We start from the raw sequence: 17,655 nt of genomic DNA, 5'->3' as shown, positions 1-17,655 counted from the left end.
CACTGAAACACAACAACCCTGCAGATGTTGCTGGAACGCCTGACACGCCAGGCGGACTGCTCTCAGCTCTCGGACGTTTATGTGCAGCGCCAGCTCTCGAGATGAGCAGAGGCCTTGCGTGCGAAGATGGCCTAGGTGAGCCCCCCAGCCGAGAGATGACGTGTCTGTCGTTAGGGACACTGAGGGCTGCATCGGATGGAACGGCATCCCTGCATACACCAGGGAGGGTGCTAGCCACCAGTCGAGGGAGTGTAGAATGCTCTGAGGAATGGTGAGCACCATGTCTACGGCATCTCTGCCTGGGCAGTAAACTGAGGTGCGCCAGGTTTGGAGGGGATGCAGGCGTGTTTGGTTACAAAGGTGCATGCGGCCATGTGACCGAGGAAGCTGAGACAGTTGCGAGCCAAGGTCGTCGGAAAGCCTTGGAGGCTTTTTAAAATTGAAACTATGGCCTGAAATTGGGGTAGTGGTAAGCAGGCTCTTGCGAGTTTGGAGTCTAGAATGGCCCCAATAAACTCTATTCTTTGTGTGGGCACTAGAGTAGATTTTTCTAGATTGATCATCAGGCCTAATCGGCTGAATAGGTCCTTGACGATGCCCACGTGCCTGGTGACTTGGGCCTCGGAGGTCCCTTGAATAAGCCAGTCATCTAGGTAAGGAAAGACATTTATTCGATGACGACGGAGGGAGGCGGCCACTACAGCCATACACTTCGTGAACACGTGAGGGGCTGTAGAGAGGCCAAACGGAAGGACCGCAAATTGAAAATGTTGGCGGTTCACCATAAACCGTAGGTACCGTCTGTGCGGAGGGTAAATGGCGATGTGGAAATATGCGTCCTTCATGTCGAGAGCAGCGTACCAGTCTCGGGGATCCAGGGATGGGATGATGGTCCCCAGGGATACCATGTGGAACTTCAACTTTTTGATGAACATGTTGAGTCCTCGCAGGTCCAGGATAGGCCGGAGGCCTCCTTTTGCCTTGGGGATTAGGAAATATCGGAAATAAAAACCCTTGCCCCTTAATTCCTCCAGTACCTCCTCTATAGCTCCAATCGAGAGGAGCGTTTGAACCTCTTGCCAGAGGAATTGCTCGTGAGAGGGGTCCCTGAAGAGGGACGGGGAAGGGGGGTGGGAGGGAGGGGGCGAAATGAATTGGAGGTGGTATCAAAATTCTACCGTGCGTAGGACCCAACGATCTGAGGTTAACTGGGTCCATGCAGGGAGGAAGGAGGAAAGGCGACTGCAAAACTGAAAAGGATCCTGGGGAAGGACTGGTGCTTTGCTCTCAGGCGCACCTTCAAAAGTTCGGTTTGGGGCCCGTCGTTGGTTTGGCAGGACCATTATTGTGGCCCCCTTGGGGTCCAGACTGCCGTCTGCAGTTACCACGACCGCGCCTTCTGCCAAAATCTTGTTGTGGCCTGGGTGGGGGGTAAGGGTGCTGAGGCTGGCTATGGAAGGACCTTCGCTGGGTCTGTGGGGTATGCATCCCGAGGGAACACATTATCACCCGATTGTCCGTGAGACTCTGCAGCCTAGAGTCCGTTTTCTGAGAGAAGAGGCCCTGGCCTTCAAATGGCAGGTCTTGGATGGTGTGCTGCAGTTCAGGAGGTAGGCCTGACACTTGCAGCCACAATATCCGTCTCATTGTGATGCCGGAAGCCACAGTTCTGGCTGCCGAATCAGAAGCGTCATGTGAGGCCTGGAGGGAGGTCCATGCAACTTTCTTTCCTTCCTCCAGAAGGGCCTGGAATTCCTGGTGGGAGTCCTGTGGACCAGTTCAGTGAACGTGCCCACCGCCTGCCAGGTATTATAATTATATCTGCTAAGCAGGGCCTGTTGGTTTGCCACCCTGAGTTGGAGGCCCCCTGCAGAGTAGACTTTACGTACCAACAGGTCCATACGTCTAGCCTCCCTTTATTTTGGGGCGGGGGTTTGCTGGCCATGGCATTCCCGCTCATTCACAGATTGGACCACCAGAGAGCATGGGGGAGGGTAGGTATATAAGTACTTATACCCCTTGGAGGATACCATGTACTTTCGTTCCACCCCTCTGGTCGTGGGAGGGATAGATGCCAGGGATTGCCAGATGGTGTCCGCTTTGGCTTGTATGGAGCAGATAAATGGTAAAGCCACACGAGTTGGCGCATCCGCCGACGGGATGTCTGTCTATCACAGGATTTTCAGCCTCCAGGATTTCCTCTACCTGTAGATTGATATTTAAGGCAACTCGCCTCAGAAGGTCCTGGTGGGCTCAGAGGTCAATAGGGGGCGGACCCGATGGGGATATCCCAGCTACCGCCTCATCTGGGGAAGAGGAAGATGACAGACCAGGGACGAGTGGCTCATGTATGGACTCGTGGTCAGGAGACACGTCAGGGTCTGGGAGGACCTGAGGGTCTGGTGCCAAAGGAGAGCCGTCTGTACCCACTGGAGGGGGGCGGCTAACAGTGGCCTCCGGTGCGCGATGTTCCGACGGGGTGGAGCATGATGGTACCGTGGGTTCACCTGGCCTGGTGATATGCCCAAGGCGTCCAAAAGGACCACTGTTGAGGACCTTGGTCTGGACCTGGAGCCTCATGTAGAACTCGACTGTGTACGTCCGAATCCCCGTAGGAGGCACTATCGGCATGCGATGAGACAGACGCATGCCACAATGGCCATGGCGGGGCAGAGACCACTTGGGGAGGAGCTCTGCGTCCAGCAAACTGTTCTCCGTGCCACACCTGAGTGTGGTACCGGGCCGTACCAGTACCGGGAGTAGGACCAGGACCCGCGACCGGCACGGTGCCGGGAGGTTGATCGGGATCTTGAAGCTCTATGATGAGAGCGGCTGCGGCGGGAACGGTGCCAGGAGCTGGACCTCGAGTGGTGCCGCGAGTACGACCGGTACCAAGAAGGAGATCGGTACCGGGATTGCGAGTGGCGTCGGGATCGGTGCTGAGATCGAGAACACTGGCGGGACCTCGATCTTGAGTGGTGCCTCTCGACAGTGCCAACTGAGGACGGTCTTACCATGGTAGGCTTGCCTGTTGATTGAATAACCCAGGGTTGAGGCAGGGTGGGCTCCATTAATGCAATCAGTTCCCTCGCCGTAGAAAATGTCTCTGGCGTGGTGGGAACAATGAGCTCTACCGAGGCATGCGCCGGGGAGCTGTCAGGCACCAGACTCGATGGCCCTTGCGAGGCCGGAATCAACGGTGCTGAGATTATCGGTGCCGCGCGGCTCAACTTAGGCTGCTGCTCAGACTGCGGTGCAAATAGTGAAGCCGCAGGAGCTTTCAGCTTCTTGGCTCATGGGGAGAGGGAGAGGGAGCGGTGCCGGGCAGGTTTCTGGGCCGGTGCCGGTTGGTGCCGAGATGTCTTCGTGGTGCTGGCGCACTCCGGTGCCAACGAGGCACTTCTCCCCAGTGCGGACTGACCGGCACCCAGGCCGAAGGTGGAGGAGTGAGGGCTGCCTCCATTAGGAGCTGCTTGAGGCAAAAGTCCCGCTCCTTTTTTTTCCTCAGCTTAAAGGATTTGCAGATCCGGCACGTGTCTGTGAGGCGGGATTCCCCCAAGCACTTGAGACAGGAGTCATGAGGGTCTCCTGTGGGCATCAGCCTGCGTCAAGCTGAGCCCGGTTTGAAACCTGGTGAGCCAGGCATGGGCCTGGGCACCGGGTGAGGGAAAGGGCTAATCCCCAACCCTCTGAACTATATACACTAACTACGTTTATAAAAAAGTATTAGAAGTATTAACTAGAACTATAGAGAATAAACTATATACACAATAAGTATTAGAACGAGTGAATAGCTAGGGAGGTGGAGATCAGCTGAGCCGCGCTCCATTGTTCCAACAACCAACACGGGTGGTAAGAAGGAACTGAGGAGCGGATGGGTCGGCAGGGGTATATACTCGGTGCCATAACGGCGCCACGCCAGGGGGCGCCACGCCGACCCACCAAATGTTGCTAGGGTAAAAATCTTCCGACAAATGTGCACATGGCACGCGCACACCTAATTGGAATCGATATGAGCAAGCACTCGAAGAATACTAGATTTCTCACTTCTAACCGAGTACTAGACATGTCAGAAAAGGGAATTCAAGCTTACCTTGAAGATAAAATGTTTGCGATGATCAGGCCCACTATCATCCACCAATACGAATACAGGTGGTGACCATCTTCTTTTATTACATATCTCCATCAATGCAGAAACTGGATGTTTACCTTAAATATATCAACATATTTCATTTCTATATTAATTCCAATGTCACTCCTAAACAAGTTACCTTAAATTAGATATTTTAAAGGGGTTTAAAAAAAGAAGGCCTTACCTGAAAGATCCTTCATTACACTAAAATGTCCCGATCTCTTTTGTGTCTTTTCTCCCACTGCAACAAGGCCTAAACAAAATATGGACCATGTTTATATCTTGTATTACTTTCTACTGCTATAAACATGATTTTTGCATTAAGCCCATGACCTGTGCCTTTTATTAAAAATAAAAATGACAAAATCTTAGCCTTAAGCATTGTCTATGACTGTGTCTACATTATAGAGACTATGCTGGTATAGGCCCCAGTGCAGATGCAGTTTACACTGCAGAAGGAGTTTTTCTGTCAGTGCAGGAACACCACTTCCCTGAATGACATTAGCTACCTTGACAGAAGCATTCATCTGTTGATAAAGCTGCATCTACAATGGGGTTTTGTCAGTGTAGCTTTGTCAATCAGAAGTGTGATTTTTTTTCCAAACCTCTAACTGACAGAGCAAAGCTGATATAATTTTTCAGTACAGACCAAGCCTATAGCAGAAATAAAGGGTAGGATTATCAAAATTGCTTAAGTGATGTAGAAGCACAGGTCCCACCCATTGAAAGTCATGGAAAACCTAACCTGCTGCAATTGTCTGTTCTCAGGAGGAAGGAAAAAATAAGTAGGTGATTAAAAAAACACATTCTGTATAGTTCTGAGGCAGCAGCTATCAAACTCTCATTCTGTTAATTACTTTGTACAAGACATCCTCTCATGAGGCATGTCTTCCACTCCAACCTTCCAATCCCAAGATTTTAAAGGATAAAATAAAACAACCAATCTGCCTATAGCATAAGGAAGTGTGTGTGGTGACCCACTATTTTCCTTTAATAAAACATTTTACCCTCATTAATTTCAAAAAGGCCTTTACTCCCTCGAGTGACACTTTTAAATACATGTAAAAATAAAACATTTGAACGACAATTGCTCTGAACTTCTTCTCCTTCAATCCTCTCTTTTTATTTTTCTTGTTTCTTACTTTCACTTGATTCCTCTCCTGGCTTTGGGGAATGAAGGGAGTAAAGGGGACTTTTATTTTATTTTTTTAAATTAAACTCACCTCCTCATTACCACCACGCCTTCACCCTCAGAACTTCAAACATAGTTTATTTTAAGGGATTATGGCCCTAAAGTTACCTCCAAATTCAAATAACTCTGATGCTTCTTCCTTTTTCTTGTTGAAAATTATTTACATAAGAAATAATTACAAAACTGAGGTTACAGTGAAGGGAGGGATCCTATAGCACATTATGTTTCACATCTGGCAGCTTGAGAGGTATGGCTCTGCACCAACTACTGGGAAGATGTTCTGCTTTCCACTGTTAACTGAAGCAGTGTGTTTTTACACCATTCAGCTGTGAGAAGGGAGCTCTCACAGCTTAATGGCAGCCAACAGAGCAAAAGAGTAGCTTAGTGGCTGCAGGCCTGGAAGCTGTTCAGGCCCTGCCTGAGACTAGCTGGGTCTGGTGCAGAGTCAAGGGAAAGGCTGGCAAGCTCTGGATTCACACTTCGCTGCGGTTTCCCAAAATAGCTTTTACTGTACAAAGTTAATTGACTGTCCCTGGATGTATGTTCCCAGAAGTCAAAACACTTACTATTTTCGAATAACTTTAGACAAGATTTCAAAAATTGTTTTCTTTTATAAGAAGGGAAGAAAATTACTTTGTCCATTTAAATTTTCTAGCCAGAACATTAATCCTTTCTAGATAAAGTTCCAGTCTGGCTTTCAGCAGTACACACACATTGGTCAAGGCTGACCTCAACCCTTCCCTTCCATCTTCTTCATACTGGTTTGCACAGCACTTGGCATAGATTTGGCATTTTATAAATAGCAGCATCAGTACATTCCAATGCACTTTATTGCCCTCCTCATGTACAAGAATAACTTCAGCTACCTATTTTTAACAACCCAAGTTGCATCTTTATAGTGTACATGATCTTAACATTAGGCACCCATGTTGGTTTGGCAAAACTTTAGCACGTCTCCCTATCAATCTGGATTTGATTTTTTTACGGAGCCTGTTGGAAAGGATTGTCTATCTGCTATAACTCAAAACAGGAAAAAACAGATTACATTAAAACAACCCAGGGATCACTGCAAAGATATCAATATTTGTCGGTGAACCTATACCAAGAAAGGGAACATGCATGGTCAGGGTTCTCCTCACTAAGATGGATGCCAGCAGTCTTGCTAATAACTTTGCTTGTATGCTGTACTCTTCTTCTCCACCTCTCTGGCCATCTTGCTAAACAGTGCACGCTTTGGGGCAGTGAATATATCTGCCTATTTGTCTGTACAGCGCTTAGCACAACAAGGCACTGGTCCTGGTACAGGTCTTCAGGATTATATAAATAATCATTGGGATTGAACATCAAACTCTACAGATGTAAGAAATGTTATCAGATACCACACAGAGGTCCCCAGCCACTCAATAAGATTAGTACTCCCAATCATTGTTGTGAGCCTATCAGATAACCCCTTTCTGCAGGCTGCTCAGAAAAAGAGAAATGACCTTGAAGGAATTTTACTTTAGCTATAGATCTATATAGTTCTTCCCCGCTGCCTGTGACATTACCCACATAAAACTCAAGGAGCTGCTATTGGCAATGAGAGCTTTACAGGACAGAGCTGCTGAAAAGGCTGTGCTGCAGCTCAACAAGGAAGTTTTCTTCCTGGAACATCTGTCAAGTAATTCTTCTCCAAACTCTCTCTCTAGCTTCAATCTGGCAAGATGTCTGACATAAATGAATAGTTGTACAAAGCAGGTTAAGCCACTTTATATGTAAAACTCATATTTGTTTTCATGGCTTCCTTTTCTATATTTTTGGACTGTTTCTTCACTCAGTTATAAAGCCATTGTGTAGACTGCTAAAGGAGCTATAAACTTTAGACAGGAACTCATTCTTATACTTGTAAAACAGAAGAGTGAGACTCCTCAGAGTCTCCATTTCCTGACTCCACACAGATAATTTTTACAATCTTGACTATAACACCTTATTTTCAGTGTGTGATTGGTACTTGGAGAGCATTCCGCTACTGGGAAATCTCTATGTGGACAGTCAGGGTCTGGTTTTTAGCATCTACAGTTTTCACTGACTTGACAGCTCCTATGGAAATCAGGCCTACAGAGTTTATGTCCTTTGTTTCTTTTCTGACTGAAACTATGATTGAATGAACTCTGCTTTAAATGTCTGTAAGCTTAAATGTGACCTGTGTAATGTATTACAAGCTCAAAAAGGTTAAGGAACAACTGGTAAATATTTGGTTTTCTACTTAAACTACAAGCCAATGTTAATCTGGTTTACCAGTGCACATTATGAAACAATATAGATGAAATCCAGGCTCTACTGAAGTCAATTGGAATTTTGCAGCACATTTAAAAATTTTAACTTTAAGTGCTTAAAAACTTCCTTTCTGAATCACAGCATACCTCACCATGCATTGTAAAATAAAAATGCTGTTGAGTTTGCATATATATGCAAAATACCCAATTGTGTAATGTGAGCAGCGCATTTAAGCCACAACAGGATCCTGATCCTGCAGACATGCTTATGCACGTGTCTAACTTTAAATGGAAGAGGAGCCCCATAGACTTATATACGAGTATTTATGGCTTTAAAGTTAAGCTCATGCCTAAATGCATGTAGACTGGGGCGTAAGGGGCCAGTATCAATACGGCTATTTTTATTGTAATATTAATATACATATTACAGTGAAAATAATTTCCACATACTAAGATTGTTCTGTTCTTTGCTATAATAGAAAGAAAACCATTATCAGTTTTATAATGTTTAAAAGGTTTAAAGAAAGAGTTTACCTTTTCTATCTGTCTTAAAATCCACTAGGATAGGCTCCACAGTTCCTTCTCTGTTTTTTCCTAGTCCCTCTCCTTCTCTCCAGCCCATTTTTCTCATCAGCTGGGCTCCCATTCCTCCAGTTACAGGGGCTGCTCTTAAGAACTGATCCTATCCAAAGAAAGAAAAGTAAAACAAGTCCTAAAGTTAGCACTTGATTTAAAAAAAATAACTGGGAGCTTCCAAAAATGTTTCTAACAACCTTTCATTGATCAGTTCAAGTGAATACACCTTAACTTTACATACATTTACATGGCTTGTATAATCCAGAGATCACAACGTACAAGTTAGACACATAATTTGTTCAAAATATCAAACTAGAAACAGATTAAGAAAATTTTAATGAGATCCTTTAAGTCAAAAATGGCAATTTTAAACATTGACCTGTTTCAAACATGTGTACGTAATAAAATGATAACCAACGTTTATTTTTTAACACATTACTTTGGTTCCAATGTATCTCTTCTTATCTTGTAAAAGGAGGCAGTATTAATTGTTTAACTAGCAACGTTTGTGCCAAGTGTACCTAGTTATTGAACAAAATACAAGGAAATATAGTAATGACATTCAAATAAACTTTAGGCATATTTTAAATATGAATAATGCTTCCCCACTTTAGTACGCAGCAGTTGCAGACACACATTTTACTCTGAAAATCCACATAGAACAGATACAGGCGTTTCTTTAAAAACAAATGAACAAAAATAAGGTACTTAGCCACACAATTCAGCAGCAGTAATTGTAATATCATCGTCTCAAATCATCATTACATAATAGTTGTTAAGTGTCGTAAGTTTATCAAATAGAACTTTTAAAAATCTGGTTTCTTGTAAAGAACTTTAAAAACTCCTTAAATGTTTACGTACCTAGGCCTCGATGGCCGCAGTGTTGTGAATAGTAGGGCTGGCATTGACCGTGGCAAGAAGGCAGCTACAAGGATTTGACCCTGAAACAAGTTTCCATATAGAGGGGTGAAAGTTCACAGGTTATTCTGTGAACTATCATCTCTCTTCTGCCCCACCCGCTGACCCAAGTAAGTCAGTCATTTCCATCACAGCAGCAAATTGCTTGACTTAATATACAAGTTTACACATTGGTATTGATAACGCACTTTTCTCACACAGTAGGAAACAGATACAACGCCTAGTATTTTTGTAGCAACTTTACCTATGTTTCAAAACAGCGGTAAGTTCACAGAACACTTTTTTCTTTATTACTGTGTTTGACGTATTAAATATTTCCCAGATTTGAAGAGACGAAGACAGATATTTCCTTGGTTTCAAATATAAGCAGAATTAGAAGTTTTCCTTTTCCAGGAGACTTAGAATATATATATTCTTAATAAAAAACTATTAGCCTCTCAACACAGGCAATTATGGCACATACCAAGGACATATGCATATAACCCCCCACATTTCCTGTTGTTAAGAAGTTAAATCATAAAAATTCCTGAACGTGTATAATAGGAATAGTTTTCCAAATATTTACCTACATAAGCAACAAAACCAATCCCTCAGAACCATGCAACTGAATGTTGAATTTAACAACAAGGTGCTCTGATGGAAGGAAGGGTAGACAGACGCTAAGTTTACCTCTCCAGTCAACCTTCAATTGGTGCAGGCCATGCAGTTTACGAGTACGCAGAGACAAGTTAGCTGATGTTCGATACCAACTGCCTCACTCTATACACCTAGAATGGCTTTTACTTACTTCCGGTTTCATCCTCCCCTGTCTTTTCCAGGAACCTCTCATAAGAAAAGGTCAACCATGCAGAGTATGATACAAACCCCAGTCAATGTCACCCAGGGTTCCGATTCCTCTTTTGTACCTGCTTTGCAATGATAGAATTTTCAACATCAACATGTTTCATTATCACTAAAGTGTATTCAGTTCACAAACCAGAATAGGAGCAAGTTCTTGATGAGGTCACTTTCATGTTATAGGAGCTTTCCCATTACATTTTCAAATTAATTTTGGAAAAAAAAGACTCAAAATATACCCATGTTGTGGCTTAAAATGAAGGCATTAACTTTAGACAGAAAATATCAAAGCCTAAACAAATCCTAAACCTAGAAAAAAAAATATAAACTTTCTCTAAACTTTTAAAGTGCAATTGTACTTCAAATTACTGTAAACATGGCATTGTCTTACTCAGATCTGCTTCTTGTGCATTCATATCTTGTATTGCTATCTGCTGATTTTAGTGGCAGACCATGGTTTTATTGCTTTTCACTCTTGTTAGCACAACAGAGCCAACACAATTAAGAACGAAAGCTGGATTCTATTCCTTCTTGTGCTTCATTTACTATACTGTGAACAGTTACACCAGCACAACCCCTTTGCAGGCTGTAGAAAGTTTGTTTCTCACTCATCACTACTAGAAATAAAGAGCTCAGCTTGTCTCACATTCCAATTAAAGAGAACAAGTATTGCAGGTCAGAGGAAAAACAAAACAAAACTTTTTACTTATAAATGGAGGCTAATTGAAATAGAAATCATGAAAGAAAAACATGAAGCCATACAATGCCATTTATACAGTTACTTTCAGAGTGAAACTGCACTTTGAAGCAAATGTGAAAAAGGACATTTATAAAATGTTAATTTTTTCATTAGATAATTAATGGAACTAAGAGGAAACAGCATGGTCTAGAAAACCGAACAAAGTACTTGAAATGACTAAGTTCCAAGTCCACTCTGCCACCAATTTGCAGTGTGATGTTGGAAAATACACTTCAGCTCTTTGTCTCAGTTTCCTTCCCTTCGGACAGAGAACACTAACTCACCCACCTGCTATCTCACAAGGTGTTTGTAAGAGCTCTGTATTTGTAATGAACTTTGAAAGAGTTTTAAAAAAAAAAAAAATTAAGCGATGCAGGACATGTGAAAGATTCAAATTCGTTTTTATTTTAAATTAGGCAGGCAGAATACCAGACTAGACCGTCCAATAGGATCATCAGTACAGTAAATCCCATGTTCCTAATTCTTTTCATTATCATTGTCAAATGAGTTTCATAACAGATTAAAAAAATATTTCCCATTTACTCAATCTCTATTCACAAATTGTATTACAAGAGAAATTGCTCATCAAGATAACAGTTTAATGGCAACTTCTCACCTGTTCATCTCCAAGCCCTCCTATGCCAGACCAGATAAGTGGGTACATCTCCTCCTACAAGCAGATGGGGACGAACAAAGAGCAAAGCTCTTGTGACACCACTGCTCCTATAAAGGAGGCTGGCTGGCAGATCCTGCTCAAATAATTTAGAATGCTTAATGATTAGAACTACAATAGGAAAATAACTTCAGAACAGTTTCAACTCCAAAAACAAAATAAGAACAAGCGTGGGATACCTGGGCTGGCACAGGAGGGCTTAAAAACCACACTAACAGGTAAAAAATTACAGTTTTACAGCTTTATGGTATGCCAACAAAGCCCAGATAAGTGGGAATGTCAATAACAAGAAAAAATGTGAGTACCTTACAAAAAATAGAGTAAGGGACTACAGTGAGCAGGACTTGGCTACCAAAGATGACAGCAGCAAAGCCTAAAACATCAAGTCCAGAATGATTTGAGATGGCATATAAATATGCCTAACCGGTTGCTTTCTACACAGTTCTGGAGGGGAAGAATCTCATCCTCTCCTGTCAGTGAGGTAGACATGATGCTGAAGGAATAGGTCTTCACAGAAAACAAAGCTGCTTTATCCTGGTCAATGGTTCCTCTCACACAAGGCACTGAAGCTTGCAGATTGCTACGCCTTTTATGGTTGGGACTCTCAAAAACACCACCACCACCACAAGTGATCTGACTTTCTAACCACTAAATATCTAAGATACACAAAGCCCTCTTCACACCGAGTGTTTCATGGGGCTAGTCAGAATAAGGAGAAGGAACAGCCTTGTGGATGGGAAAAACCAACTTGGAAGGAAATTGAGAGCAAGCTTAATCACCACTTTGTCTTGATGAAAAATTAATGCAGGGAATACTGCCAAAAGGACTTACAGCACTCGTTCTCTCCTAACAAAAAAGCAAACCAAAAACAAATGTTCACCGCTCTTTAATGGTGCATGTATTTGCTTGGCACCAAATACAGATATTATGGGGACAGAGAAAAAAAATAAATCTCAATTTTAGCTTGTCAGCTGTTCTAAAAAAACATTACCTTCAAAACTGCATCATAGAAGAATGCTTTAACTTTGCCTCTTAGTATTACAGTGGCATGGACCCCGAAAGCCAATATTCCGGCCTTTCAAAAACAGAAAGAAATTTCACTAGTAACTGGACTTAAATCTTCTGGCCTTGCATCAAGCATGAAATATGCCCTAATCTGTTTCTGAACACTTATCAAGCGGTTCATATAAATCCCTCTTCATGCAGGTCCAACTCAAGAACAAGGGATTCTCCATGCTGAACTGTACCCACAGTGAGACATAGTGGGTGATCACAGAAGAGATCCAGCCAGCTACAGTGCTACCATGTCCTGAGCCAGTCCAGAAATACCAGGATGATCTTCTCTCTGAATTTGGCTTTCTTCTGAAGGACTGACTATGGTGAGAAGTATAAGGAAGATATACAGCAGGTAAAACTCCTACAAGCGAGAGTTAACACCCGCTCACAGGGCCAGTGAATCCTGGATTCTGAAGCAAAAGGCCTCTATGTTCACATTCATCCAAAGAAGTACCAACAAAATTCTGAAAAGCACCTATGAGTCTCAAAGACTATTCACCACCCCTGTTTGTACGATGCTATTATTGAGTGCTTAGTTTTGTTGGTGGGCTTTTTGGTTTGATTTTAGATTGTACAGAATATAAAGCTTTAGAATATTTTTCACTGTGTATCTTCTGGAAGTGATGCTGTATCATCCCTTAGAGCTGTTATCCTGGGAAGACTTCTGCAAAGATACGAGTTTTCCAATCCACCAGGAAGGTACTGATTACAGTGATTTATATTGAAAGAAAACTCCATTATAAAGAGCCCACCACAAAGGAAACCTTATCCCCTTCCTCCTAAAAACTCTGAGCACTGTCTCCTCCAGGATTTCTGCTGATCATAGCTGTTGTGGTGGGCCAAAGAGAAACGAAGTCTCTGAAGCCTCAGAGCCAGTCCATTCGGAGGCCTTTGAAAATTAAATCCAGGAACTTGAAATGGATTCAGTACTGGACAGGGAGCCCACGGAGCATAAGCCACATCAGAGCAGCCTTTACTTTCATCCCCAAGCATAGCACACTGTAGCAGACAAGCCTGATGGTGATGACCACGTGATAACTTGAAAGGCCTCCACTTCTTGTAAGATCAGCGACGGCCAGACAACTCTCCATTCAAGAGGAAGTGATATCACAAGAGTTGTTTTTTCTTGTCTCCATCTACTGGTGGAGGGAGTTATACTCACTTGTGGTGAGCACAAGGGAATGTGGAAAACAGGATTTTACCTCTTCAAAATGTCTACCCCTAAATATAGCTTTATAACAGTTCTGAAAATGCCTTGTTTTATAGTGATAGCACAAATCAACAAAAAAGCCATTACACTGTGCAATGTGTTATAAAAAAAGAACCCAGTTAACAAAACACAAATCAAAAAAAACACCTAGTTTTGGAAAAAATATATTTGTTGTATAATAAACGTGGTAGAGTTTATTGATCTAGAAGCAACTGGTGGCTTTGGGAAAGTCTAAACAAGAGTAAGCCTCAAAAGAACTTGCTTGACCAAAATATTTTACCTACTTCCCCTCAAATGATATTTTGTACAGCAACATTCTGCTTTGTTTTGTTTTCTTTTGTTTCAAGTCATCGGCCTCCAGACAGAATTTATCCTATACATACTATATGTAATAGGTTAATAATTTCCACATTTGTGAACTGATTACATCATTGATGATAAACAGAAAACCACTTTTCAGAAGAAATAATTTGTCACAATTGTATCAATGGGATAAAATGAAACCTACAGAATGTTGTTCTTTTGGGAATACTGTTCAACAACCCAATGTCCAAACATTATGAATCAGTCACATTGCTAAAACTAAAGAAAATAAAAACACTGCTAGATGGAATGCCACAGTTATTCGATCTGCCATATTAACCGTTTTAAGTAAATGAACTTACATGCCACACAAAATTTTATTAAGGTGAAGTTAAGGTTGCAGGTACATAACAGTTTCACTACATTATTACCTTCCAAAAATACTAATTAAATTTTTGGAAACCCAAATCTTAGAAACCCAGGAAATGCAGAGTTAAGGTTGCATTTCTCAAACAAGCAACCCCAACTAACTTAGCTTGCCTCATAGATATGCCTATCATCAACTTTGCATTTAGAAGATCAAAAATTTACACCACACATTGGTTTTATAATCTGTTTCATACATACCTGTCATACTAAGTGCGATGTCTGCATATGGAGACACTTTAACTCTGTCTCTACTGACACTTTTGATTCTGCAAAGTGCTGCATGCCTCCAGCTCCTTACAGGGCAGGGCCCTTAGTAAAGACAGGCATGATTGCTTTCAGTATGCTATTTGTAACAGAAATTTCTAACATTTCTTTGTGCCTGCTGCGTATGACTGTAAGGACAGCCATAAAGCAGCAGTTCCATTACATAGCTATGAATAAGACACTCCACTTTTTGTGGTTACTAACTGAAATTTAACATTTTGGTATGACGGATAACGGAGCATGAGTTTAATTTCTCAGGGCATCACTATAAGAGCAGAGTTAAGGTAGTTCAGGCGCCTTACCTGAGAAATGCAACCTGAACTCTGCATTTACAAGTTTGTTCATTTTTTTAAAACTACCTTTCCTGAAAGATAATATGCACTCGAAACAGTGTGTGCCTGCTTTGCCTTTTGTGTGAAATTTTCCCATCTCATCCACAGAGCTGAGGTCCACCTTGTAAAGTTAATCAACCCTCTAAGTAAGTGTTGTGAGATTCGTCAATAGTCCCACAATTCCTGCAAGCTTTGAGAGACTTGTGTGGGCCCCCAAAGCCCTTTAGATTGGGTTTGTGATTGTGGTCACCTCTTAACCCCAGAATTTTGGTGGCCGTACATGGGGAATGAGGAAGCTGAAAGGAGCAAAGAGGTCAATCTGAGGAACAGTTCAACTATGCAGGAGAAAGCGTAGGGGAAACAAGAGTACCTCCCTGACTTCTCCACCCAATGGATTCTCCTATGGTCTGCCAGAGAAGAGTTCTGCTGCTGCAAACCACAGGATGTCTATTGGTTAGAGAAAGGATAGAAGTGCTAGTGCTTCTCCCTGCCTACTCCTCCTACATTCGCAGCTGAACACCACGTCCCCATCTGGAGCTTTCTGTTTCTGGTAACACCCGCATTCTCAAGCCAGAGGTCAGTTCTCTACATGTTTCTCCCCACAGAGACATGAATATCTTTTGAGAGGGATGACACGCTCAGATGCAGCTCAGGAGTGCAGGAGAAAAAGGCAGAGGGAATACACACCTGCATTCTCCACTCCATGTATTTTGTTAAAGGACAGTCGTGCAACAGCAAGTCACAGAAGACCATCAAAGAATGTCAAAGAAGGAGAGATGGATGAAAACAGGGGGGCCTGGGAAAGAGGAGATCAAAGGGGCATTCTCCTGCCTTGTCCTGGGAATCTCCTGAGGTTTGCAGGAAGAGAGAACCCCAGAGAGCCTTAGGAAGGATTACTGGCCTCTTTCACAAGCCTTTTAGTGGAAAAGTTCTCATTTTCTCCTCACTGATAAGCCTCTCTGCTGAGTGGTTTTCAATTTGAAGTCTCTCTCTGCCAGGAAAAAGGTAAAGACTCTATTTTTAAACACTGGAGCTGATACTCTGAAGCAACGTTACAAATTCAAAATAACTTTTTAAATTAAAACTTTCACAAAGTAATCGTTGGTCCTCAGCCCTAGATCTCATCAAGATCCCAGAAAAATTTCCATCTAACAAGTCTCTCTTTCCTTTCTATTCTCTTAAATCAAAGCATGTTGGGGCGGGGGAGAGAGGAGGTTAGAGTTTTGAACTTTAGTGAACACTTTCTATTTTTAGAGTGTCATGATTCAAGAACTTCTTGTTCAGTTCATGTCAAATTTCTGCCTAAGCTTCAAACCTAACTTACTAGTTTTGAGAATCCTATAACTTTTTTGAGGATTGTAGAAGAATGAGCAAAATCAGTCTTGTAACAAACTCAGCTGCTGCAACCTTTGCCAGAGTGAGTGCTGTTACTCATGATTATTTGCCTGTAAAAATGGAAATCTCATAGATTCCCCAATTTTACACTGAAACAGAACTCATTCAACTTTGATTTTCAAAGACGAAATATAAAATAACAAATTTACAAACACATAAAATTGTATGACACATTTTGCTCAGCTGATAGGCTGTTATTTCTCTTATTAACAAATATCTAGATGCTTGATGATACTAGATCAATAAACCAGCTGCAACCCCTATTTTAATATTTCAAAATATTTGGCTTGCAGAAATGGTGTTTTACAATGCAAACAGAAGCAAGAAACCAAATGGATGGAACTAATCCAAACAGAACAATTCATCTTAGGACAGAAGTGCTGATCCTGTTCCCATTGAAGTCAATGCCAAAACACCACTGAATTCAATTACATCAGGATCAGGCCCTGACCAGTACATTCCAAACGGGTTAGCTTAATTGAGGACCTACCACTGCAACAATACCCAAGACTATGGATGTCATTTCAGCACATCAACAGTAATAGAATGTGTGAACCAATCTATTTCAAATACCAGCCACATTTTTTTTAAATTCCCATAATGTACTTATCAAGCTCTTTAGGCATCAGAAAACCTGTCCAGATGAACACTTTAACTCACAGTTAGATAGATATGCATTGTTATTATGCGAAGATTGAATGCATATAGTAAATTAATTCAGTTAAAGGTATAGTATATTTCCCAAGTACATTGTAGTAGACTTAATTTAGTGTGCCATTTTTCGTATCTTCCAATAATTTCAATGTTATTTATCATTTGATATTTGGACATATTTGTCTGCATATCATCTACCTTTCTAATCCAGGCTTGGGGACCGCTGTTGGACAACTCATCTGAGGACAAAATCTGTGCTCCAGTGCTTCCTGTGAATTGGCCCGGCAGAGAGTTCGACTGCGCCCAAGCATCAATCTACAAGATAAATCAGCATAAAAACAAAATAAAAATCTGCAACTTCTCTCCATATACGTAAAGATCCATGCAATTTGTGTTATCAACATTTCTCCCACCCCCCACCCCTTTTGAAAAAATAGGAAGTTACTAGATGGTTATAATTTAGAACTATTTTTACTTTAAAACATGTAAACTATAGAGTGACCATGAACAAGTCATCTCCCTGTTCTTTACCACCTTACTACAACTCCTTTCATCACTTTTGTAAAGTACTTGTTCTGGAGAAAAGTACAAAAATTACTACTGTCTCCCCCCAACCCCTTTTCCTCATAATTATAATCTTTTTCAGGACTAGGAAAAACTGTTTCTGGTCAATTCCTTAATCAGACATGT

General features: G+C 42.1%; 1 protein-coding gene across 6 annotated transcripts in view; it reads right to left on the bottom strand.

Moving 5' to 3' along the window:
• SON (SON DNA and RNA binding protein) overlaps nt 1-17,655 on the bottom strand; it is a 65,941-nt gene that overhangs the window by 5,788 nt on the left and 42,498 nt on the right. For 2 of the 6 annotated variants that reach the window (XM_075073532.1, XM_075073528.1), the window contains exons 9-12: nt 17,164-17,280; nt 8,114-8,261; nt 4,317-4,385; nt 4,094-4,209 (exon numbers count right to left, since the gene is read on the bottom strand). In XM_075073532.1, the coding sequence (XP_074929633.1) occupies nt 4,094-4,209; nt 4,317-4,385; nt 8,114-8,261; nt 17,164-17,280 (450 nt within the window). Of the gene's footprint in view, nt 1-4,093; nt 4,210-4,316; nt 4,386-8,113; nt 8,262-9,015; nt 9,982-17,163; nt 17,281-17,655 lie in introns of those variants that run through there. The other 4 variants (XM_075073539.1, XR_012657216.1, XR_012657224.1 and 1 more) reach the window with 4 other exon arrangements.

The sequence above is a fragment of the Chelonoidis abingdonii genome, chromosome 1 (assembly GCF_003597395.2).
Source record: "Chelonoidis abingdonii isolate Lonesome George chromosome 1, CheloAbing_2.0, whole genome shotgun sequence".
Taxonomy (NCBI): Eukaryota; Metazoa; Chordata; order Testudines; family Testudinidae; genus Chelonoidis; species Chelonoidis abingdonii.
The sequence above is the reverse complement of the archived record's forward strand: the minus strand, read 5'-3'. Positions and strand labels throughout refer to the sequence as shown.